This window comes from Neofelis nebulosa, chromosome 13 (assembly GCF_028018385.1).
Source record: "Neofelis nebulosa isolate mNeoNeb1 chromosome 13, mNeoNeb1.pri, whole genome shotgun sequence".
Lineage (NCBI taxonomy): Eukaryota > Metazoa > Chordata > Mammalia > Carnivora > Felidae > Neofelis > Neofelis nebulosa.
In genome coordinates, this window is record NC_080794.1 from 11665248 (window position 1) to 11691091 (window position 25844).

The 25844-nt window shown below is 40.8% G+C and overlaps 1 protein-coding gene across 4 annotated transcripts in view; it reads right to left on the minus strand.

Annotated features, from left to right (window-relative positions):
* Window positions 1–17893: 17893 nt before the first annotated feature.
* LIPJ (lipase family member J) overlaps window positions 17894–25844 on the minus strand; it is a 37714-nt gene continuing 29763 nt past the window's right edge. For 3 of the 4 annotated variants that reach the window (XM_058696287.1, XM_058696286.1, XM_058696289.1), the window contains 3 exons: window positions 24357–24428; window positions 19750–19821; window positions 17894–18193 (listed from right to left, as the gene is read on the minus strand). In XM_058696287.1, the coding sequence (XP_058552270.1) occupies window positions 17960–18193; window positions 19750–19821; window positions 24357–24428 (378 nt within the window). In that variant the 3' untranslated portion in view covers window positions 17894–17959. The remainder of the gene's footprint in view (window positions 18194–19749; window positions 19822–24356; window positions 24429–25844) is intronic. The other variant, XM_058696288.1, reaches the window with a different exon arrangement.

The window sequence follows — 25844 nt, forward strand, 5'->3', positions numbered from 1 at the left end:
TGAGAGAGAGAGAGAAAGAGCACGAGTGAGAGAGGGGCAGAGAGAGAGGGTGACACAGAATCCGAAGCAGGCTCCAGGCTCTGAGCTGTCAGCACAGAGCCCGATGCGGGGCTTGAACTCACGAGCCATGACATCATGACCTGAGCCAAAGTCGGACACTTAACCGACTGAGCCGCCCAGGCGCCCAGAGCTTTAACATTCTGATGCAGAGAACATCATCAGTGTAAAATAGACGTAAAATTGTTTGCTGTGCTTCCTTCTATCCGACTGCTCAGGGAACAGCAATGCTTCCGGTAAATTCATGTGCCCCCCCCCCCCACCAAGCTTGGAGATTATTCTAGGATTATAAGATACATACACTAAATGCTACTTGAATGAATATATCCATGAGCCCCTGGCTTCTAGTCTCTGATTAGAGTGTCACAGTGAGAACAGAATCTGGAGAACTTGGCTGATGAAATACAGAGCTAACTAAATGGTGTAGTTTCTACAGTCCAGACAGCAGATAACCCATCCCAGTGCAACAAAAGCCCAGTTACTTGTAAAGGGTTAAAACCAGGTTTTCTGACTCAGGAAAGGACCCTTGTTCCTTTGCATTCAGCTGCCTCTTTCAGACCAACTTGAGATTTTCTTGCACATTATGAATTCTTCACGTTCTGCCTATACATTCGTTTCACTGACTCATAAAATCTATATGATTTTTATGATGTGTTCTGTTCCTGCATCGCAGTGACCAGTAGCAAAGTCAGGCATTTTTAGCATAGAACTATAAATAATTAGTTAACTATTCCACTTGTTTGATGTTTGTGGAAAGAAATATTATTTAGATAAAAGCTAATTAAATATACTTACCTTATGAAATGGCCAGAGATATCCCTTATACCTGTGTTGAGATGTCACTCCTTAAAAAAAAAAAAATTTTTTTTTAACATTTATTTAATTTTGAGAGACAGAAAGAGATAGAGCATGAGCAGGGGAGGGGTAGAGAGAGAAAGAGATAAGAATCCGAAGCAGGCTGCAGGCTCTGAGCTGTCAGCACAGAGCCCGACACAGGGCTCCAACCTCCGAACTGTGCGAACATGACCTGACCTGAGCCGAAGTTGGATGCTTAACCACCTGAGCCACCCAGGAGCCCCGAGATGTCACTCTTAAAACCTCTCTCACAGTTAACGAGCTTGGCCAAAGTGTAAAAGGTAATATTTGTCCTTCGGATTTCTCCCTGAGTCATTCGTCACCCTGCTAAGCCCCTTATCTCAGGGGACTCAGGCTGCCCCTCACTTGTCCTGCCCTTCACTGAAAGCATTTTGCTGAGTCGCAGGCAGAGCAAACACCCCCTCCCTGCTCCTTCCACACCCAAGTCGTGTCCCCATCAGTTGCAGCCCCGACCCGCCAGCCGAGACAGAGCTCGTGCACTGAATCAATCCGAATTCTCCATGTGTTCTCCACTACTGGACCTAAATCCCCCTTAAGATACAGCTGGTGTCATTCAGACATTTCCTTCAGGTCTTGAATGCGATGCACGGTCTCCAGAAAACTTCAACCTGAACGGTCTTGTTAAAAATGACAGCGTTAGTCCAAAACCACCCACCCTCACTGTGTTTTTTCCTCCCTTGCTCATATCCCTTTCCAACCCCCTCTGTGGTTCCCTTGTTTCTTCTATTTGTTGTCTGTCTCAACCTGTTAGAATATAACATCCCTTAGAACAGACTGTTTCCTTAAGGCTCTATCCCTTAGACTAGCAGAGCACCTAGCATATAGTAAGTGCTCAGTAAATAACTCTTGGTTGAATTAATTAATCGGGGGTGGGAGGGGTTCTTATTGTGATCGCTTCTTTCTCACCACGTAGACCACAGCCTTTTCAGCTGCAACAGCCATTAAAGGGTTACCATTTTTTAAATTGAAACTCCTCTCCCACTTTGTGGTTGTTACTTTACTCCATCTGGGACAGTAACTCTCATCTGGACTCTTGCTTCCTCACCGACTCACCTTTCCCCAGTTTGGTCTCAGGAACAGCCTTTCCTTCATCTTGCTCACAAAGTGAAATTCTTTTCTCTTTAAAAAAAAATTTTTTTTTAACATGTATTTATTTTTGAGACAGAGAGAGACAGAGCATGGACGGGGGAGGGTCAGAGAGAGAGGGAGACACAGAATCGGAAACAGGCTCCAGGCTCTGAGCAGTCAGCGCAGAGCCCGACGCGGGGCTTGAACCCACAGACAGTGAGATCGTGACCTGAGCCGAAGTCGGACGCTCAACCGACTGAGCCACGCAGGTGCCCCTCTTTCTCTTTTTTTTAAAAGAGACAGGGGGAGGGGAGGCCGGAGGCAGAAAAAGAGGGAGAGAGACAGAATCCCAAGCAGGCTCCGCACTGTTGGTGTGGAGCCCGATGCGGGACTTGAACCCACAATCCGTGAGATCATGACCCCAGCCGAAATCAAGAGTCAGATGCTTAACCGACTGAGCCACCCAGGCTCTCCAAGTGAAATTTCTAAATTATCAAGTGTGACCCAATCCATATGTTCTAAAACCCTTTAAAAAAAAAAAAAAAGGTTCTCTGTTATTTACAGGATAGAGTTTGTTTAGCAGAGAGGACCCTCCGTCATCTTCGTCACCTCCAGCCTCTTCCTGATCCCCATGCGCTGGTGTTCTGGAACCTGTCCGTATTGGCTTGTGGAGAACGGAGGGTTCAGTCCCTTTACTAGTTCTGCACTGAGTGACCTCAGGGTGGTGGCTTGAAGTCAGTTCTCCCAGGAATATTGACACCAGGGAAATTGGCAAACCCTACAAATCAGGGTATTTTTTTCCCCCAGAAAGACACTTGTGGTATATCCTCTAGCACACCGCTGCTCCCTCTCCCACAAAATAAATACGTAATTCAAAAAAAAAAAAAAAAAAAAATTAAAAAAATAAATAAATAAATACGTAGTTCTCACGAGTGGGCTCACTGTTAGATTCACGAGAGAATGGTTTCCTGGTCCTGACACACTCTGATGGGACTCCTCACCTGACAAGTGGGAAGTTCTCAGTTTATTTTCAACCCTCCCATGACTTTTGCGTCATAGTCCTTACATACGCATGACAAAAGACGAATTTAGATAATTTACTATCCAGGTAAAATGGATGTACAAGGAAGACTCACAAGTTTATCTGGTGGTTTCAGGTACTTCCTCCTTCATGTCCGTGTGCTTCATGGGATATCAGAACTCCAGTTCGAGAAGAAAGGGCTCATAATCAGGCCTCCCTGGATGGATCAGAGCTGCTTGAAAATATTAAGTACTTTCCTCGACTTTTTGGTGGGTTTCTGCTGCTCCTGTGGCTCAGAAATGGTCTTTTTTCTCTGTGAAATCCTCCTTTTGGTCAGGAATGAAACTTTGAAAGTTTTAAACTCATTCTTGAGGCACCAGGGTGGCTCAGTTGGTTGAGCATCTGACTCCTGATTTCAGCTCAGGTCATGATCCCAGGGTTGTCGTATTGAGCCCTGTGTCAGGGTCCACACTGAACGTGGAGCCTGCTTGAGATTCTCTCTCTCTCTCTCTCTCTCTCTCTCTCTCTCTTTCTGTCACAAAAAGTCACTTTTCACTCCCTTCTTGCTCTCACATCGCACATTTAATCAGGGAGTCCTATTGGCTCTTTTAAAGTAATATATTCATAAATCATCTACTTTTTTAAGAAGACAATTTTTTTAGAAAAGTTTTAGCTTCACAGTAAAATTGGCAAGAATATACAGAGATGTCCCGTATGCCCCAACACATGCATAGGCTCCCCTATATCAATATATCCCACCGAGTGGTGCACTTAACTACAGTTGATGACCCTACATTGACACATCATCATTGCCCTGAGTTCAAGGCTTATGTTACAGTCCACTCATGGTGTCGTACCTTCTGTGGGTTTGAACAAATGCATAATGATATGAATCCACCATTGTGTTATACAGAATAGTTTCACTGCCCTAAAAAACCCTCTGTGCTCCTCCTATTCATTCCTCCCTCCCTCATGTCCATCTCCCTCGCTCATGTACACCACTGATTGACCTTTTTACTATTTTTTTGGTTTTGTATTTTCCAGAATGTCATATACTTAGAATCATGTAGTATGTTGCCTCTTGAGATCGGCTTCTTTCACTTGGTAATAGACACTTAAGTTTCCTTCATGTGTTCATGAGGCTTGATGGTTCATCCCTTTTTATGCTGAATAATATTCCATTGCTTGGATGTACTACAGTTTATTTATGCCTTCACCTACTTAAGGACATCTTGGTTGCATACAATTTTGACAATTATGAATAAAGCTGCTACAAAAATTCGTGTGAAGGTTTTTATGTGGATATAAGTTTTCATCTCCTTTGGATAAATACCAAAGAGGGAAATTGCTAGGTTGTATGGTAAGGATGTGTTTAGTTGGTTTGTTTTTTTTAATTTTTTAGAACTGTTTATTTATTATTGAGAGCCAGAGAGAGCCAGAGCATGAGCAGGGGAGGGGCAGAGAGAGAGAGGGACACAGATTCCAAAGCAGGCTCCAGGCTCTGAGCTGTCAGCACAGAGCTGGATGCAGGGCTCAAACTCATGAACTGCGAGTTCATGACCTCAGCCGAAATCGGACGTTTAACTGACTGAGTCACCCGGGTGCCCCAGGATATGTTTAGTTTTATGAGAAACTGCCAAATGGTCTTCCAAAGTGGCTTTGCCATTTCATGTTTCCACTAGTAAGAATGAGAGCTCCTGTTTCTTCACGTTTTTCACTAGTGTTTAATGTTGTTAGTGTTCATTTTGGCTATTCTAATAGGTGTGTAGTCATATTTCATTGTGGCTTTAAATTGCATTTCCCTGATGATATATGACGTGGAACATCTTTTCATATGCTTACTCTCCATCTGTATATCGTCGTTGGTGAGGTGTCTGCTCAGACCTTTGTCCCATTTTAAAAATCAAGTTGTTTTCTTGTTACTGAGTTTGAAGAGTTCTTTGTATATTTTGGATAACAGTGCTTTATCAGGCATGTCTTTTGCAAATATGTTCTCTGAGTCTGTTCTTTTCTTCCCATTTTCTTGACATGGTCTTTCATAGAGTAGAATTTCTTAATTTTATTGGAGTTGAGCTTCATTCTTTCTTTTCTGGACCACGACATTGGTGTTGTATCTCAAGAGTCATCTATATACCCAAGGTCATCTACACTTCATCTATGTTATTTTCTTTTTTTTTTATTTATTTTTGGGACAGAGAGAGGCAGAGCATGAACGGGGGAGGGGCAGAGAGAGAGGGAGACACAGAATCGGAAACAGGCTCCAGGCTCCGAGCCATCAGCCCAGAGCCCGACGCGGGGCTCGAACTCACAGACCGCGAGATCGTGACCTGGCTGAAGTCGGACGCTTAACCGACTGCGCCACCCAGGCGCCCCCATCTATGTTATTTTCTAGGGGTTTTATAGTTTTCCATTTTATATTCAGCTATGATCCACTGTGATTTAATTTTTGTGCCTAGATTTATAATGTTTATGTCTAGATTTATTTGTGTGTGTGTGTGGATGTCTGTTCCAGCACCATTTGTTAGAATGAGTACCTTTGCTCCATTGCATTGCTTTTGTTCCTTCATCAAAGATCAGTTGACTATATTTGTGTAGGTCTATTTCTGGGCTCTTTATTTTGTTCCATTGATTGGATTGTGTCTTCTTCCACCAATACCACCCTGTATTGATTATTGTAGCTTTATAGTAAGTATAGTGAGTCTTGAGGTTGGGTAAAGTTGACCCTCCAACTTTGTTCTTCTCCTTCAATATTGTGTTGGGTATTTTAGCTCTTTTGCTTCTTTGTATAATATGACTTCAAAATCAGTTTTTTTAAGATCTGCAGAATAAGTTGCTGTGATTTTCACCGAGATTGCATGAAAGCTATAGATCAAATTAGAAAGAATTGACATTTTGACAAGACTGAGTCTTCCTATCCATGAACATGTAATACCTCTCCATTTATTTAGTTCTTTGATTTCATTCACCAGAGTTTTGTAGCCTCTCTGAGATAAATCTTGTACTGATTTTGTAACATTTATACCTAGGTATTTCATTTTTTGGTGCTACTTAAATTATATTATGTCTTTAATTTCAAATTAAATATAAGAAATAGATTGGCTTTTGTGTATTACATGGTGTACTGCAACCTTGCTGTAAATGCTTACTCAAGAGCTTTTTTATTCTTTCATATTTTCTACATAGATGATTATGTCATCTGCAAACAAAGATAGTTTATTTCTTTCTTCCCAACATGTACATCTTCAATTTTCTTGTATTGTCTTACTGCATTAGCGAGAACAAGAATTTACTTTTCACACCTTCACTGCTTTCACCTTGGGAAGCCATCACTATGTCTCCTGTAGACTATTACAGTGTCCCCTTAACTGATCTCCCTGCTCTCACTTGTGCCTCGTCCAGTCCATTCTAATGAAACAGCCAGAGGGACCCTTTTTAAGACATTTTTAGTCAGGCCATGTCCTTCTCACCTACAACCACTGCAATGATTCCTTCTTCCACTCTATGTAAGACTAACATTCTAACGATTGCTTATAAGATCCTGCTTTCACCTTGATGTCCACCTCCTATTATCTTCCCCTTGCTCATCCCATACCAGACATTCTAGAGATCTCTAGCCTTAGTCCTTTCCAGGGCAGTCCTGTTCTCTCTCTGGGAGCTTCAGGAGTGGAGCTCAAGAGAAGGGTAGTTTTATAAGTAAACGGAGGCCGAAAGTCAGCATGATGTTAGGAAAATACAGCGTTTATTTTTTTTAATAGGTGATCCTTTAGGTCTCTGGATGGTATAGATGAGATGGTGAACGTGTCTAAATATATTTGTTTCAGGTTGATCTAGTGGTAACTGCTGACCGAGTGATCACATTTTGTCACAACCCATTCTTATCAAAAACCGAATAACTACTTTACTTGCACAAGATAATTAATTTCTGAGTTTTCCCAGCCTTCTCCTTCTTATTGCATTTTCAAGAAGATTTGATCTCTTTTCTGGAGAGAGATGCATTACCATCCTGGAAATGACGAGGACCTACACAGAAGAGCAGTTACAGAGGGTAACACAATTGAGTTGACTTTCATTTAAGTAAATGAAGACCCAGTGACAGGATCACGGAGACGTGACCTGCAAAGTGACACAGGGTCCCATGCTGAAAAGGGCCCATCCTCGGTTGCTGCTTTACTATCACCTAATACTTGAAACACTTGGTAGTTTTCGAACAAGAGGCCCTACAATTTCTTTTGCACTGGACTCCATAAGTTATGCAGTCAGTTCCGTGAAGACCTAAGCATATCATCTGATGGAAGAAAATGACACTGTGTATGAAAAAAGGAAGGTGCAAAAGGGGGATGAAAAAATGAATAGAATGAGATCCTAGAAGAGACAGAAAAGAATAAGATAAAGAATATGGGTAGAGGTCTTAGAATCAACAGAAGCAGGGACTATTGTTACTCAGAGCAAGGAGGGAAGAAAGGAAAAGGAAAAGGAAAGGAGGGGTCCTACACTTTTGAGGGAGAGGAGAAAGAGGTTTCCAACAGTTAATGTTCTCTATGTTCTCAGTAAGGTAACCCAGCACCAGGTAGGTGCATGTATGTGCTTAACCAATAGAGATCTTAAATAAATGTTTAAATGTGAAAGAAAAATAAATGTGGATGAGAAAGATAGCAGAGGAGTAAATGCACGAGAAAAACTAAGCCAAACATAAAATAAACCCTATCAGAGCAGAATGTTAACACAAAGCCCTAATGGAGAAAGTTGTAACGAGTGCAGAAGAGAAAAACAATGCGCACCTGTTACACCTGCCTATGTGTTGATGTAGCATTTTTAGCAGACGAGCAAACATTCAATGTTCCTTAAGATGATAATGTCATTTCCTTAGTTATTATTGACCATACTTTCTTAATAGGAAGACTGTATAAGGAGGTTGTCACGTTTATGTTCCTGAAAATTCTTTTGGCCACCATTTTCTTAAGCTTTCAGGGTTCCTTATCTCTAATATTTCCCACATCACCCAACCAATTAATTAAGGCCTTTATTTTTTAAGGTATTTCCCAGCTTCATGGTTGATGTATAACACAAACAGTAAAATACTCATTATACGTGCACAAATCAATGAGCCATCACAAATGAACGCTTCCATATAACACCATCTGGATCAATACATACGTCACTACCGACACCCGAGAAGTCCCGTGAAGCAGGTCTTATGCCTTGTTCCATTTACTTCCGATCTTTCCACCCCCTTCTCTTTCTATCTCAACTTCTAGCTCTACAAATTAGTTTTTGAAGTTTGTATTAATTAAACCAGGCATTGTTGTGTCTGACTTCACTGAAAAATGGGCTTTTGAGACTCCTACGTGTTATTGTGTGCAGCGACGGTTTGTTCATTTTCATCACTGCGTATCATATCGTCTGAATATAACATTTTATTTACGCTCTCTGTTTCCGTTGATGAATGTTTGTTATTTCTCCGGCCTTTGCTATTAAGGATAATATTATCATGAACGTTCTTTTACATTTTTGGTGCGCCTTGGCCTTCAGTTTTTTTTGCGATATACTTAGGGTTGGAACTACAAAGTTACAGTGCGTGGGTATGTTCACCAACGTTAGCAGTCAATGCCAAGATTTTGCAAAGTAGCTTTATCGATTTCTATTTTTACCAACGATGTAAGAGACCTCCAGTTGTTCCATATCCTTGACCAACACTTGTCATTTCCAGGCTTCTAAATGTTAGTTATTCTGTCATATCGTTGTAGTTTTATTTTTATAAAGCTTTCAAATGTGAAGCATGTTTTGAAATGTTTAGTGGTACTTCGGGTTTTCTCTTTTATGAAATTCTGTTCAAGTCTCCTGCCTCTTTTACTGTCGGGTTGTCTGTCATTCCTTTTTGATTTGCGTTGGAAGTCCCCAAGACCCGGCTTAGGCTTAGTGTTTCACCAGAAGGACCCACAGGCCCCAGAAAAACAGTTAGACCCACATGGATACAGATTATTATCAGCAAAGGTAACGACACCAGGGTGAGGCCGAGGAGAAACCAGATGCAAGTTTCCAGATGCCTTCTCCCAGTGGAGGTACATGGAGCTATATTTAATTCTCCCCAAAATAATATATGAAAATCAGGGGGCGCCTAGGTGGCTCTGTTAAGCGTCGGACTCCAGCTCAGGTCATGGTCTCGCGGTTCACGAGTTCGAGCCCCGCGTCGGGCTCTGTGCTGACAGCTCAGAGCCTGGAGCCTGCCTCAGAATCTGTCTCCCTTTCTCTCAGCCCCTCCCCCACTCATGCTCTGTCTCTCTCTCTCTCAAAAATAAATAAAAATATATGTTTTTAAATGTGTCAAAAACTGTAGGCATGCCGTGCTTGTGTGAGTGACCTTAGCCACTCAGACTCCAGCCCCCAGATGAAAACAGGCAACACTGTAAATCACACTGTTTATACACTGTTTAAATCACTGTTTATACAAACTCTCTGGTCAAACTTATACCACCTGGCCAAGGCCTCAGGTCTACAAAAGTAGTCTTAGTAGGCAGAACTTTCCGAAGCCTCAGTGTCTGGCTAATCCTGAGGACAAGCCTTTATTGGGAATGTTCAGATTTTGAACAACACCGACCCACTAAATTAACGCTTGTCTGTATAGATTTGTAGAAATTATTTATGTATTATAGATTGGAGCCTCCTTCAGTAACTTGTGTTATAATTATTATCTCCTGCTTTATGAGTGGTTTTTTTTTTTATTACCTTACCTGTTTTGATAAGCAGAAGTTCTTACTTCTGTCACATTGACTGATCCCTGTATTAATTATTGTGGCTTTACAATAAGGGAATTGACATTTTTACAATATTAATGTTCCTAATCTTTGCACATGGTATATCTGTCCATTGACTCATGCATTCCATAATTTATCTTTAAACAGAAACATGTTAGAAAACTAGTTTTCTCTGCGTAGAGGTCTCATACAGCTTTTATTATATTTATTCCAAGATTTGATGTTTTTGATGTTATTATAAATAGCATACTTTAAAAAATTTTACTTTGGGGCGCCTGGGTGGCTCAGTCGGTTGAGCGGCCGACTTCAGCTCAGGTCATGATCTCGCGGTCCGTGAGGACTGTGAGTTCGAGCCCCGTGTCGGGCTCTGTGCTGACAGCTCGGAGCCTGGAGCCTGTTTCAGATTCTGTGTCTCCCTCTCTCTGACCCTCCCCTGTTCATGCTCTGTCTCTCTCTGTCTCAAAAATAAATAAATGTTAAAAAAAAAAAAAAAATTTTTACTTTATGTTTATTCTGGTTGGGAAAAAAGTGGGAGACAGAAGAATTTTTTAAAAGAAATTTACTTGTGGGGCGCCTGGGTGGCTTGGTCGGTTAAGCGTCCGACTTCGGCTCAGGTCATGATCTCATGGTCCATGAGTTCGAGCCCCGTGTTGGGCTCTGTGCTGACCGCTCAGAGCCTGGAGCCTGTTTCGGATTCTGTGTCTCCCTCTCTCTCTGTCCCTCTCCTGTTCATGCTCTGTCTCTCTCTGTCTCAAAAACAAATAAACGTTAAAAAAAATTTTTAAAGAAATTTACTTGCAATTAATGTAAGAAGTCAGAAATTAAGAGAACTGGCTTGCCAAGTTAAAAACTAAAATCCAGCAGGTGTTTTTTATTTATTTATTTATTTTTAATTTTTTTTTTAATGTTTATTTATTTTTGAGACAGAGAGAGACAGAGCATGAACGGGGGAGGGTCAGAGAGAGGGAGACACAGAATCTGAAACAGGCTCCAGGGTTAGGGAGCTGTCAGCACAGAGCCCGACGTGGGGCTCGAACTCACGGACTGCGAGATCATGACCAGAGCCGAAGTTGGCCGCTTAACCAACTGAGCCACCCAGGCGCCCCAGCAGGTGTTTTTTTTAAAAAAGGCAAGGTTATCATCAGACTGTGTATGGTAGAAAAATAGCTACTTTTTCACATAATTATCACATCCACAGAAAACATAGTATTTCTTCAGACATCAGCTTTGCAAAAATTAGGGAGAAAGACATTTTCATTCGAGTCAATTTTGTCCTGGGTAAATGATTCTTATCTGGTGTTGATTTTGGCACTCTGCCTCCAGAAAGACATGGGCTTCTGTAGGTCAAGTGCCCTGCAATTCTTGGTTACAGCCCTTGGTACAGTCTGACAAGTGTCACTTTGTAATGATAATGCACACTGGCTGACAAAAGACTGGAACTATTAATCTACTTCCTGTAGAATCAATATTTAGGAGTAATTCGTACAGCTCTTTGCTGAGATTCTTCTTTCACATTGCTTACAAAAGCTAGTGATCGCCAGATGATCAGATCATTGAATCAAATGTCTTCATCTTTCCATCAACAGGGACATAGTTGGCCATGCACAGATCAGTCCCAGAACCAGAACTAGACTGGAGCAAGAACTGGGCATTATCTGGAACCAAATTAGAATAAGAGGTAGAAAATAGAGGAATGGGGGGAAAGAGATAGAGAACTCTCTTACTACATAAGATCACCTTAAACACTAAGAAAAGGCTTGCTTGATGCGAGGGACCAATGGAAGATTCACTTGGCATACTGCCATTTTCAACTACGGTAGGTGAATCTCTCTGGACATATATGGATGGATAACTCAGAAAGAAATGATATTAGAAAAGAAAATCAGGGGTTTTCTTTCAAAAAGGTGTAAGGAGACAGAGTTTAGAAGGTCTGGCTTGCCAACTAAGAAATAGAACAAGTATTTAAAAGGAGAAAAACACAAGATTGCAGAGGTTTTTAGTGGTTACATCAGCCCATTCAAGTTGGAAAACAGCCATGTTTTCATATAATTATCATATCCACAAAGATTGTGAAATTTATTCAGGTATCAGCACTATACAAGATAGTAATAAAGATTTCTTTTTTTTTAAATTGAGAGTCAACAATTTATGAGAGACGCTCCAAGTTGCATTTATTTTGAGAACCACACCTGGACAGAGTGACCCGGTTCCTTTTTGTTTATCTTAGGGTACAAAGTCATTTTCTTTTCTTTTCGGCCATTAGGCGTATTATGTATGTTTATTGACAGTGGGGGAGGGCAAAGTTTCTGTTTTGCTTCCATATAAATGGTGCATATAAATATAATATGTTTAGACTGACCTTACGTCAAAACTCTGCTGAACCACTGGTTAATTCTAATGAGTTATATGTAAATCCCTTCCAATTTTCCATGTATTTGATTGTGTCAACTGATAATAATGAGATTCATTTTCCATTTTTACTAATCTTCATACCCTTGTTTCCTACACTTGCCATATTGTACTAGTTGGGGTCTACACGACAACGTTGTAGTTTCCTGAACTTGCCATAAGGGACCGGCTAGGTCTATACTACAACATTGACACGAATGTGACAAGACCTAATTGTCTTTCCCAGTTTCAGCAGGAAAGTGTTTGGCTCTTCATCAGATTTTGTGCTACTCTTCATCAGATTAAGGAAACCGTATTCTTACTTCAAAAGTTATTATCATAAATAGATTGTAAATTTTGCTAAATACTTCTTCACATTTATTAAAATGACCACATGACTCCCTTCTGCCCCCTTTTACTCTTTTTTTTCTGAGTTTACTTATTTATTTTGAGAGAGAGAGAAAGCACACACGGGGGTGGGGCAGAGGGAGAGAGAGAATCCCAAGCAGGCTCCATACCCAACACGGAGCCCAACGCGGGGCTTGACCCCACAAACCGAGATCGTGACCTGAGCCCAAGTCAAGGGTCGGACACTCAACCAGGTGAGCCACCCACGTGCCCCCCACCCTTGTACTCTTCATATGGTGATTTTCGTAGGCTGGTTGTCACTATTTAGGCATTCCTGTTTTCTTGTCTCTTGAGTGAATACCTAACAGTGGAACTGCTTTTAAGTATATTTTTACTTTTACAAGAAATCACCGGGCTGTTTTTGCAAAGTGCTTGTGGTATTTTTGTTCTCACCAGCAAGGTCAAAGAGCTCCAGTTATTCCACAGATTTCCTAATACTTAGTATTGCTTCTCTTTTAATTTGTTACTCTAGTTACTATTCAATGTCTCAGATTGCTTTAACTTGTATTTCTTTGGTGACTAATGATGCCGAAAATCTTTTCAGAGGCTCATTGGCTATTCCTTTTCTCCCTCAACTTTGATGAGGTATGGTTGACAAAAATCGTACAAAAAAGATGTACATTGTGATATTTTGATATACGTATACATAATGGAATGATTACCACAATCAAGCTAAGTAACATATCTATCACTTCACATAGTTGTCTTTTGCGTATGTGTGTGGTGAGAATGCTTGAGATCTACTTTCTTAGCAAATTTCAAGAATACATTATTAACCATAGTCACCATGCTGTACATTAGGTCTCTAGAACTTATTTATCTTATAACTGACACTTTGATTCCTTTAACCAACATCTCCCCGTTTTGCCCACCCCCTGGTGGCAAAGTCTACTTTGGTGGCCGGTCCACTCTCTGTTACTCTGAGTTTGACTTTTTTAGATTCTACAGATCAATGAGATAATACAGTATTCGTCTTTCTCTGTCTGACTAATTGCCTTTAGCATAAAGCCCTCCAGATTCATCCATGTTTCCACGTTCTTGCAAATGGCAGAATTTCCTTCTCTTTTAAAGCTGAATTTTATGTACATATAGAATTATTATGTAGATAATGATGATTATACATAAACATGATGCTGGCACATGAACATATGTATCTATATATACATCTAGATAGATAGATAGATAATCTTTCTTAGAATGTTTATTTTATTTTATTTTAATGTTTATTTATTTATTTTTGAGAGACAGAGAGAGACAGAGCATGAACAGGGCAGGAGCAGAGAGAGAGGGAGACACAGAATCCAAGGCAGGCTCCAGGCTCTGAGCTGTCAGCACAGAGCCTAATGCAGGGCTCAAACTCACAAACCATGAGATCATGACCTGAGCCAAAGTTGGACGCTTAACTGACTGAGCCACCCAGGTGCCCCATAAAATGTTTATTTTATTTTTGAGAGAGAGAGAGAGAGAGAGAGAGAGAAAAGGGAGAAGGGAGAGAGAGAGAGAGAGAGAGAGAAAGAGAGAGAGAGAATCTCAAGCAGGCTCTGTACTGTTAGTGTAGAGCCCGATGTGAGGCTTGAACTCACAAACCTTGAGATTGTGACCTGAGCCGAAATCAAGAGTTGGATGCTTAACTGACTGAGCCACCCAGCACCCCTGGATCTTTATTATCCATCCTTCCACCGACAGACATTTGGGTTGTTTTCATTTCTTGGCTACTGTAAATAATGTTGCAATGAACATACAAATGCAGGTATCTCTTTGAGATAGTGATTTTATTCCCTTTGGATATATACCCAGTTGTGAGATTATTGGATTATATGGTAATTGTATTTTTAATTTTTCAGAAACCTCCATAGTATTTTCTATAGTGACTGTACCAATTTACAGTCCCATCGACAATGTACATAAAGGTTCTCTTTTCTGTACATCTTTGCATCATTTGGTATCTTTTGACTTTTTGCTAATGGCCATCCTAACAGGTGTGTGGTGGGTTTGATTTTCATTTCCATGATGATTAATGATGTTGAACACCTTTTCCTATACCCGTTTCACTAGCCATTTTTATATCTTCTTTTGTGAAGAATTTCTTTTTTTTTTTTTTTTTTAATTTATTTTTGGGACAGAGAGAGACAGAGCATGAACGGGGGAGGGGCAGAGAGAGAGGGAGACACAGAATCGGAAACAGGCTCCAGGCTCCGAGCCATCAGCCCAGAGCCTGACGCGGGGCTCGAACTCACGGACCGCGAGATCGTGACCCGGCTGAAGTCGGACGCTTAACCGACTGCGCCACCCAGGTGCCCCTGTGAAGAATTTCTTTAAGTCTTTTGCTTACAGTTTCTTGGGTTACTTTTCTTCTTATTAGCTTCAGAGTGATTTTTATATGGTTCAGGGAAACATCTTTTGTCAGCTGTATTTGTTGTAAATACTTTTTCCCAGGTTGATGGCTTGTCTGTCACTATCTTAAGCGTCATTTGACAGGCAGATGATTTTAATTTTCATGGTATTCAAGCTATCAAAATTTTCTTTATAGTTGCTCAAGCTTTGTCTCATCTAAGACGTTTTCCCTACCCCAACATTGCAAAGGATTTCTTCTCTGTTGTCATCTAGAAGTTGTAGGGTTTTGGGTTTGGGGTTTAGGTCTAGGAGTCATTCCAAATTAAATTTTATGTATGATGTAACGTAAAGGTCAAAGTTCATCTTTTCTCTGTAATCATATCCACCTTGGAAAACCCAATCTTTTACCTGATTGAAGATCAAATGACTGCATAGATGTAGTCTATCTCTGGATTCTGTATCATTCCATGGATCTAGATCTGTTTATACTAACACCACACTGTCTTAATTAATGCACCTATGTGATTTAAGTCTTTCACTTAGGTAGTGCAAGTCCCCGGACATTTTTCAAAATTATTTTGTCAATTCCAAATTAATTGTAATTCTACAAAAGTTTTAGAATCAGTATAATAATTTCCAGAAAAAAAAGCCTAGTGGAATTTTGACTGGCATTTCTTTGAATATATAGGTAAATTTGAAGAGGGGATATCCTAATAATACTGTCTTTGAACCTGAGCATATTTATCTGTATTCTTCAGTATTATATTATTACATATTGTTTATAATAGTGTAAATGGTATATTTAAAATATCATTTTGCAATTATCTGAGTATAGTATACAAACACAGAAGTTATTTTTGTATACTGACCTATCTTGAAACATTGCAAAATGTTAGCATTATTTCCTAGCATCTTGGATGACTTGATTTTCCTTCCGAGAAGATTTACTTTTGCTTCTGACAGGTGGTTAGGGCATCAGTATTCCCTAATCATCTTTGTACATGAGGAATTCACATGATCAAAAGGTGAGCTACAGTTTCTGAAAGGATGATCAATTTCTAGTTTGATTGTAGTCAGGGTACAGAACTTGGAGGTTCCAGTCCAAAGCCTGAGGATCAAGGTTTATCAGAGAGACTTCCTTTTGGTAAGCTAAATTACAATTTTTACAATTTCTACAATTGTTTGGAGGTTTTTGGCCTGGAATGAGAAGATGTTGCCAGGGTATAAACATCTAAAATGCCAGGTATACTTCTCTGGGCTTCTTTTTCTTGGACCTGTAAGTCTTCGCTGCATTTTTAGCTCTCCTTGTCTCTCTCTCTCTCTCTCTCTGAGAGGGACAGAGAAGCGCCAGTGGGGGAGGGACAGAGAGAGAGAATCCTAAGCAGGCTCTGCAGTGCCAGAGCTGAGCCCATGCGGGGCTCGAACTCAAGAACCGAGAGATCATGACCTGAGCGAAAACCAAAAGTCAGACGCTTAACTGACTGAGCCACCCAGGCACCCCTCCCTTTGTCTTCAAATAAATGCTTTTAACAGTTGTCCCAGGTCTGAATTACTCAGTTGACTGTTACCAGAAACTTCCGACTTATTTTTAACATCTCAACATGAGCAGTTCTTCTGCATAATTATCCCTCACATTTGTCTTCTGTGAAGGATCATTTGACAACTTTGAAGGAACATTCTTGAACCCTTTAAAAAGATATCTCTACATGTGCATCTATTCTCAGGGCTCTACTCGTTTAGCACCAAGGATACCAAAGAAAGGAAGGAATGAACTGTATGTAGCCTTAACTGTGACCTTTAAAGTTATGTGCCTTCACTGCATTCCAGTAATGTGTGCATGTGTTTTATTTCTTCTCACTACCTATGCCTATTCCATTTATTTTCTGTATAATGCATTTTAAAGCCCATAAGCCCGTGTTAAGTGCAAAGTTAGCAACTTCAGAGAGAACTTGACTTGGCCTTCAGGCCTCCGTTTTGCTTGGGGCAGGAAACATAATTTTCCAATTCAGGCAATTACAGATTGTTTCTTTCCCCCCGGTATACACGTGGTAAATTTACACTCATTTCCAGAACTCCTCCTTTATGTCTTGCTCTCCCGCAGACTAAGGAAAGCCCGCGAAGTTATGCATTATCCAGGAGTCGGAAGGACTAGGGGTCCAGCCTCCCCTGGGGCATAAGTCCCCGCAAGCGATGTGTCCCCCATCGGCTGCTGATGTCCATGGCTCGCCGCTGTCTGTGGCGCCTGTGATACGTGTTGCATTTACCGACAGCATCCCTCCATCCCAAACCTTAGGCTCCTTCCCAGCTCTGCTGAACAGATCGACATTCTTCTGGTATGCGGGAGGCTCTTGGATCTTTCGTGCGCCAAGTTGCAGCGTGTATTCCGCGAGGCCACCATCAGTTTGGTTTACCTAGAAATATGCTTCAACCATTGCTACTTGCCACGCACACTGGCCGGAAAGGCAGGCTATCCACCCTGGGAAGTGAGGTATAACCCCCCACCGCCACCATGGCCTTTATGATCTGTCCGTCTACTTCTGCAGCGTGGCCGGAAGTGGGGCAGAAGCAACAACATGACCGTGACCCTGGCTTCCAGGCGCTCTTTCTTCTCTTTTTCCTGCCCCAAACTCCATTACCTAGCTCAAAAGTGTTTCTTCTACTCTTCACTCGGCGTAGAGAAAACTCAGCTGCACAGCGGCAAACCTTCTTTCAAACTCTTTTTATGTCATACGCATTCATATTTCTCAGAGGAAAAGAACGCCCCTTTCTCAAAAAGTCACCCATTGCCCTTGAAAATGTTTCAGATTGTGTTCTTAGTGATGTGCGTTACATGTAGAAACTCAACAGATGGCCTTGGGCTGAGTTCGAACCCACCATTTCCCCCCATGTAAGAAATGCCGCTGATTTAATGCATGGAAGCCTTGGGGCCGTGAAAAAAAATTATGAAACGTTCCAGACTTTCTTTAAATAACTGGAAAAACACACATAGTAAGAGGAGATGATTGGGTTTTAATAGAAAGTATGTAGATCCTTGAACACAGAGGACCGTGGTTCTCTACAGAGTGCCTTGGATAATGTCAATGATTTCACGGTAAACTTGATGATACACATCTAATCCGAACAAGAAGTCTATATGATTGTAGGAAGAAATGGTTTTGTGGTAAATATGGTTTGTGATTTCAGAAAGTAGATTATTAATATCTTGAGGATCAGCCAACATGTCACGGGCCCCGTTCCAAGTTGAGGTTGACACATTCATGCATGTCACGTTGTAAAATGGAGACGTTGTCTAAACGTCAATGGGTAGAAACAAGAGTCATCACAGAAAATGATACATAGAAGGTGCTCTTTACTGATTCTTTAAATGATGAATTAATACACCATTGTAGAATAAGCTGAATCTAAAATTATTACCGTGGAAGCAATGGATATGAAAGAATTGTTACTACGATTTTTACTTAGAAATACGTCAGATACCAATCAAAACTGGACAGTTTGCTCTAATTCAGAGTATTCAAACAATCCACAGAGGTATTTGCAGTCTCATTTGTAAAGCGTGAAAGTATTTTAATTTTTTAAATTATTTTATTATTTTATTATTTTTTATTTTATTATTTTATTATTTTTTAATTTTTTTATTTGAGAGAGAGACACAGTGTGAGAAGAGGAGGGACAGAGAGAAAGGGAGACACAGAATCCGAAGCAGCTCCAGGTTCTGAGCTGTCAGCACAGAGCCCGATGCGGGGCTTGAACTGACCGTCTGTGAGATCATGACCTGAGCTGAAGTTGGATGCTTAACTGACTGAGCCCCACAGGCACCCCAAACGTGAAAGCATTTGAATCAAAATTTTTCTAAGCTGCATAATTGCTGATATGTAAATGGTAAAAATCAACGGTCGAAGTCAAATCTGACTTTATGGTTTCTGATCTCTGATTGACTTCGGAGTTTTACACAAGCCAGCCGCATCAAGCGTGGAGTTTAGCCAAGGCAGAAAAGTATGGTGGAAAAGGGTAAGTTTGAAGGAGACAGACCAGACTTCTGTCCCGCTACTCATACAATTTTTACCACCTTCTCATTGACTTTTACATTTTCCTAATTATAATGAGTTTATCTTATCTTCCCAAATACAATAAATAGTTTTAGGGTCAAGAACCATATTATGCTTTTTATTTCTTAGTTAACTAGGCACAGAGTTATGCCTATTATAAACAATTTATATATAATTGAATATATATATAATATATATATAATATATATAATTGAATATATATAATATATATTTGAATATATATATAATATAATATATAATATATATAATTGAATATATATATAATATATATAATTGAATATATATAATATGTATATTTGAATATATATAATATAATATATATATAATATATATAATTGAATATATATAATATATATAATATATATAATTGAATATATTCAATTATATATATAATATATATAATATACATATTTAATTATAATTATATAAATTATATATATAATATATATAAATATATATAAATTATATAAAAACAATTATATTATATATAATATAAATATTATATATAATTATAAATTGAATATATATAATTGAATCACTCTGCAGCCTGTCAACTTCTCCAGGCTTATCCAAGATATTTGTTAGAATACAGGGAAAATATGGAAATGCCTTTCTGGCTGGATGTGACAATATGGAGACAAATCACGGTGATCTTCACCTGCGGGTTCTTCTGACTCTGTTATTATACTCTCGGGCTTTACATGAGCTTTTATCTATTGCAATGTCATCTGAACTGAGCCCAGAGATAGTTTTTAGCTTAGACATAATTATGTACCTGATTAAAATGCATCCAGTTCAGAACAGGACTGCCCCAATCAAAAGCTCTCAAGCGACTAGAATTAAAAAGCTGAAAGAAAAAAAAAAATTTTTTAAAAAATTTTTTTTTTCAACGTTTTAAATTTATTTTTGGGACAGAGAGAGACAGAGCATGAACGGGGGAGGGGCAGAGAGAGAGGGAGACATAGAATCGGAAACAGGCTCCAGGCTCCGAGCCATCAGCCCAGAGCCCGACGCGGGGCTCGAACTCACGGACCGCGAGATCGTGACCTGGCTGAAGTCGGACGCTTAACCGACTGCGCCACCCAGGCGCCCCAAGAAAAAATTTTTAAAGTAACATTATACTCATGTGTTTTTTAGCGCGGCAGGGGAGAGCGTGAGGTGTGCGTTGAGTATTGTCTGTTGGTTCATACGCAGGGAGGCTTCTTTGCTTCTCCCTTCCTTCGTAAAGAGCAAGAAATGGAAGAGGTAGGAGACGGGGGGGGGGGGGGGGGGCAGGGGATGTACAGAATATGATCCTATCATCTTCCTATAAATGCATGTTTCCCCCGACGTCTGCTACCTTATTAAAGGGGGCCGGTGTGCTTGGGGACAATGTCAGGCTTCCCAAGAAATCCCGTTTCATCCACAGAGGTCAAAAGTGAGCGTCTAGGACTAAGTGCACTAGGGCTAAAGTGATACTTTCCTAAACACCTTGCTTCAAACAACAGCTCTCGAAAGAATGGGCCAGAAGCCATCCCTCACTTCACCCTCCATGCTTGCAGCCTGACCACCACTACCTGCTTTGAACTTACTAGGTCTAATCTGATCATGTCCATTTTTTCCCCCTGACGATGTCTTCATTGCAAGAAAGTTCAGACTCTCGGGTTACTATTTTTTCTGGGATTCTCCACCTGACAGGTCTCCATACACCCCCTGCCCCCACATCTTGTCTCATTCTAATTCCCCCCAGCTCTAAAGCCCTCTCTACCATCGGGAATTCGTCATCAGCCTGTATCTTAAAACCCATTTCTGATGGGCTCCCTCACCTCCTTGTCGTCTGGACCACCTGATTTCCCCGAGAACACTGCTTCCCCTGCAGCTCTTTCCTGCCGCCAAAATGGCCAGGGTTATTTACGACCTTAACATTTGCAGAACTTTGGTCAATTCGGAGAAATTTTCCCATGTCACCTATGAGCAGCACTTGACAGTTGTTCATTTCTATCGTTGAGAACTTTTTTTCACTCGGCTTTTACAATACCATCATTTCTTGATTTTCATTTTTCTCTCACTGCTTCTTTTTTTTTGTCTCTTTGTCATATTCATCCAGCCTCTGCTTCCTGACCTCTGAGCCTTTCCATGTCTCAGCCCTCCAGCCTTGCTCCCCTTCTCCCCATCTGTACTCACTCCGCGCTCTCATCCGGTCTCTTGGCTTTCAATGGCGTCCGTGTTCAAAACGTCCATCTCCTTCTGTGAGTCTCTTCTAAATCCTAGACTCCTGTATGCAACTGCTTCTTCAGATTAATCATTCGGATGTCTCACACTTAACATCTCCAAACTACAACATCGTATCTTTCCTCCAAACCCACTCCACCCCCAAACCTCCCAATCTTCTTTAATGGCAATTGGATCGCTCTGTTGCTTAGGCCAGAACCTCTGGAGTTATCCAAGACTCTCCTCTCTCTCCTCGCGTAGAATCCATCATTAGGTGTCCTTGGCTGCGTGTTTACAAAACACATGTATATTCAGAATCCAACCCTCTTTACCACCCTTCCTGGGAACACATCAGTGCAGGCCATCACCAATTCTTATTTGGATTACGGTAGTAATCTACTAACTTTCTCACGGATTCCACTCTTGCCCCACTTCAGCCTATCCAACATGGCACCCAACGTATTCCTTTCTTTTTTTTCAAGTAAACTCTACCCCCAACGTGGGGCTCAAACTCACGACCCTGAGATCAAGAGCCGCACACTGTGCCAGGTGAGCCAGCCAGGCGCCCCCAAAATGTAAATTAGATCATGTCCCCTCCTTGCTCAAAACCCTGCAAGGGCTACTCACTTGAGCTAGAAAGCCAGAGTCCTAACAATGGTGCTCTTGTTTCTTTCTGGCTCTATTCCATTTCTGCCCCCTTTTCCTACTGCTCCCTCCCTTAATCACTGACATCAGCTGGAGGGACCTTGTAGCCGTGACTCTCAGAAATGCTCCTGACTAAACAGCCTGTATACTGGCTATTCTGTCTGTACGGAATGCTCTTCCCGAGTTGTTCACGTTGCTAACTTTCTCAGCGCCTTTAAATATTTTCTCACATGTCACCATCTCATTGAGGCTGGCCTGTGTCTCTATTCAAAAACACAATCCCCTACCCTGTATGCCTCATCTCTTCATCCTCCTTTCCCCCTTTATTTTTCTTTTTTTTCTTTTTTTTAAAAAAAATTTTTTTTAACGTTTTTTATTTATTTTTGAGACAGAGAGAGACAGAGCATGAACGGGGGAGGGGCAGAGAGAGAGGGAGACACAGAATCGGAAGCAGGTTCCAGGCTCCGAGCCATCGGCCCAGAGCCCGACGCGGGGCTCAAACTCAGGGACCGCGAGATCGTGACCTGAGCCGAAGTCGGACGCCCAACCGACTGAGCCACCCAGGCGCCCCCCCCCCCCTTAATTTTTCCATAGCTTCTAGCCCCTTCTTAAGTTTTGATGATTTACTTACTTGCTTTGCTTATTGGTTACTGTCTGTATATCTACTGCTAGAATGTGAGCTTAAGGAGGACAGGGATACTTAGTTTGTTCACTGGTAAGCACAATGAGCGTAGAACAACATAGGACACATATTAGGTGCTCAATATGCACGCAAAGTTTGCTTCTATTTCCTGCCCTGGCTATCATCAGCAATGAGCTAAATCTAACGGTAAGCTGAAGATTTTTAATAATTTACCTCAAAAGCAATCACTGAGGGGCGCCTGGGTGGCTCAGTCGGTTAAGCGTCAGACTTCGGCTCAGGTCACGATCTCGCGGTCCGTGAGTTCGAGCCCCGCGTCGGGCTCTGGGCCGATGGCTCGGAGCCTGGAGCCTGTTTCCGATTCTGTGTCTCCCCCTCTCTCTCTGCCCCTCCCCCGTTCATGCTCTGTCTCTCTCTGTCCCAAAAATAAATAAAAAACGTTGAAAAAAAAAATTAAAAAAAAAAAAAGCAATCACTGAACAGATTTAAACAGTAAAAAAATTTTTTTAAACATTTATTCATTTTCAAGAGACAGAGAGAGATAGAGTGTGAGCAGGGAAGGACAGAGAGAGAGGGAGACACAGAATCTGAAGCAGGCTCCAGGCTCCGAACAGTCAGCACAGAGCCCGACACGGGGCTCGAACTCACGGACCGAGAGATTGTGACCTGAGCCGAAGCCGGACGCTTAACCGACTGAGCCACTCAGGTGCCCCTAGATTTAAACATTTTTAAATGAGAAAGCCCTTAACCAATATCTCAATGAAACTTTTTTTTAAAGTTCATTTATTTATTTTGAGAGAGAGAGAGAGAGAGAGAGAGAGACAGAATGAGCAAGCAGGAGAGAGGCCGAGAGAGAAGGAGAGAGAGAGAATCCCAGGCAGGCTCCATGCTATTAGCATGGAGCCTGACATGGGGCTAGAACCCATAAACTGTGAGATCATGACCTGAGCCAAAATCAAGAGTCAGACACTTAACTGATTGAGCCACCCAGGTGCCTCTGTGCTGATAGCTCTGTGGGGCTTGAACTCACCAACCATGAGATCATGACCTGGGCCAAAGCTGGATGCTTACCCGACTTAGCCACCTGGCACCCCTATCTCAACGATACTTTAAATTCATCGGTGTTTATTAAGTTTAAATAACACTCATAATCATTGCCCTGTTTAACTCTCATAATATTTTTGTTAGGTCAGAGCATTATTATTAACTCCATTTTTAAAATTAAGGAAACTGAATTCATAGAGATTAAATGAGCTTGCTCAGCCTCTCACTGCCAGTAAATTTCAGAGAAAGGACTCAGCATCTGGTGTTTTGATCTCAAGTACAGTGTTCTTTCTAGGATCTTATCCTGGCTCTCAACATTGACATGATACTCACACTGGATTTTTTTCTTCACCAATATGCATTCAACAAACATTCTTAAGTGTCTGCTATTTCCCTAGAACTCTCAGCCTTGCAAACACAAAAGTGAACAAAACTGGCTCACGGCCTCATGGACTTCACAGTTTCACAGAGGAGAAAGTGTATTCTAGTGACAGACTAGATATTGGGACACCTGTGTGCTCGTCTTAGGTTTCTTTTTAAAGGAGTAGCCTTGAATTTTGGGGCAAGTCAAATGAGGGGCATGACCTAGATGATTCCTAGTCTACTATTCTGAATTATTAACATTTTCTTATTTGTAAAACAGAAAATAATTATATTGCTCTGATCGTTACTTAGGTTAGAGGGCCGGATAGATTATGATATTAACATATTATAATCTATGAAGAATTACACGAATATGTAAGTTTCATTTTATCCTTCCAAATTTATCATCCTATGGCAATGGCATGATTCCGAGAATGAGGGGGATAAACCAAGAGTAGTAAAGATTAAAATCGTACTAAAATGCACTTTAAAAGTTATACCTGACTCCAGTGAAGCATGTTTTGAACAGATGTCCCTGCTGGGTTATGTGACATGTACACATCCATACGACTCTGAGGGGTTAAAAAATTATTTTTATGCTTAGCCCAATCATAGAGAACATAATCTTTGATATTTATTAAAGTAAATAATTGTAAGAAAATGTAAAGTTATTTTTAAACAAACAATATAAACAAAAAGATTAAATTATATTCCACTAAATACATAAATGTACTTACTAAATGTGTAATTTTTACATTAATGTAGAAGCTATTATTAGATTTCTAAGTTACATAGTCCATCATCCCATATGGAAAACATTCAGAACTCTTGGAACTCACACAGATATACATCCTTTTTGAAGGCAAAAGAACAGAAAATATAGAAAGAAGTTACCAGGGGGCACCAGGGTGGCTCAGTTGGTTAAGCATCCGACTCTTGGTTTCAGCTCAGGTCGCGTTCTCATGGTTTGTGGGTTCGAGCCTCACATCAGGCTCTGTGCTGGCAGTGTGGAGCCTGCTTGGGATTCTGTCTCTCTCTGCCTCTCTCTTTCTGCCCCTCCCCCACTCATGCATGCTCTCTCTCTCTCTCAAAATGAATAAATAGACTTAAAAAATTAAATTAAATTAAATTAAATTAAATTAAAATTTTCTAGGAAAAATAGACAAGAAAAAACCAAAGACCCCTCAAAAAAGCAAAGTACTGAAGCCAGTTTTCCTTCAAGTTCTTTGCCAGCCTTAGAGGATCTGAAGTTTCATTCTGAGAACTTAGCTAGTTGAAGAAAACAAAAATCAGCCCAGGGCCTGCCAAAGGCAGTTGGGAGATTTAATAAGAACCTCTCTCTGTGACAAACTGGGGTCCCAAAGTTTCACACAACTCAAAAATGAAGCAACCACAAATAGAGCAGCCTTCATGTCAACCTAGGTTTGCATTTGCCTACAGGGTCCCTGGGAACCTCAGTCAGTGACCAAGACATATAACGTCGATGTTATCCTATCAACGTCTCAGCATGTTATTTTAAGGAAATCTACAACCCCCAGACTGCTTCTAAAGTCCAGATGGAGAAGCAGAAGACCCAGAATAGCCAACACAATATTGTGAGGGAAGAAGAAGGTTGGAGGACTGACTCTAATTGACTTTAAGACTTCCTACAAAGCGACAGTGATCAAGACAGTGTGGTATTGGTGAAAGAATGGGCAAAGAGATCCATAGATGGAACAGAGAGCCCCAAAATAGACCCCCATAAATAGAGTCAACTAATCTTTGACAAAGGAGAAAAAACAGTGCAATAGAGACACAACAATCTCTTCAATAAATGGTGTTGGAACACCTAGATAGCCACATGCAAAAAGAAAAAAACAAAAAGAATCTAGACACAGACCTTACACCCTTCACAAGAGTGAAAGGAGTCAAAATGGAATACAGACCTAAATGTCAAACTCAAAACTATAAAACTCCAAGGAGGTAACATAGCAGAGAGAATCTAGCTG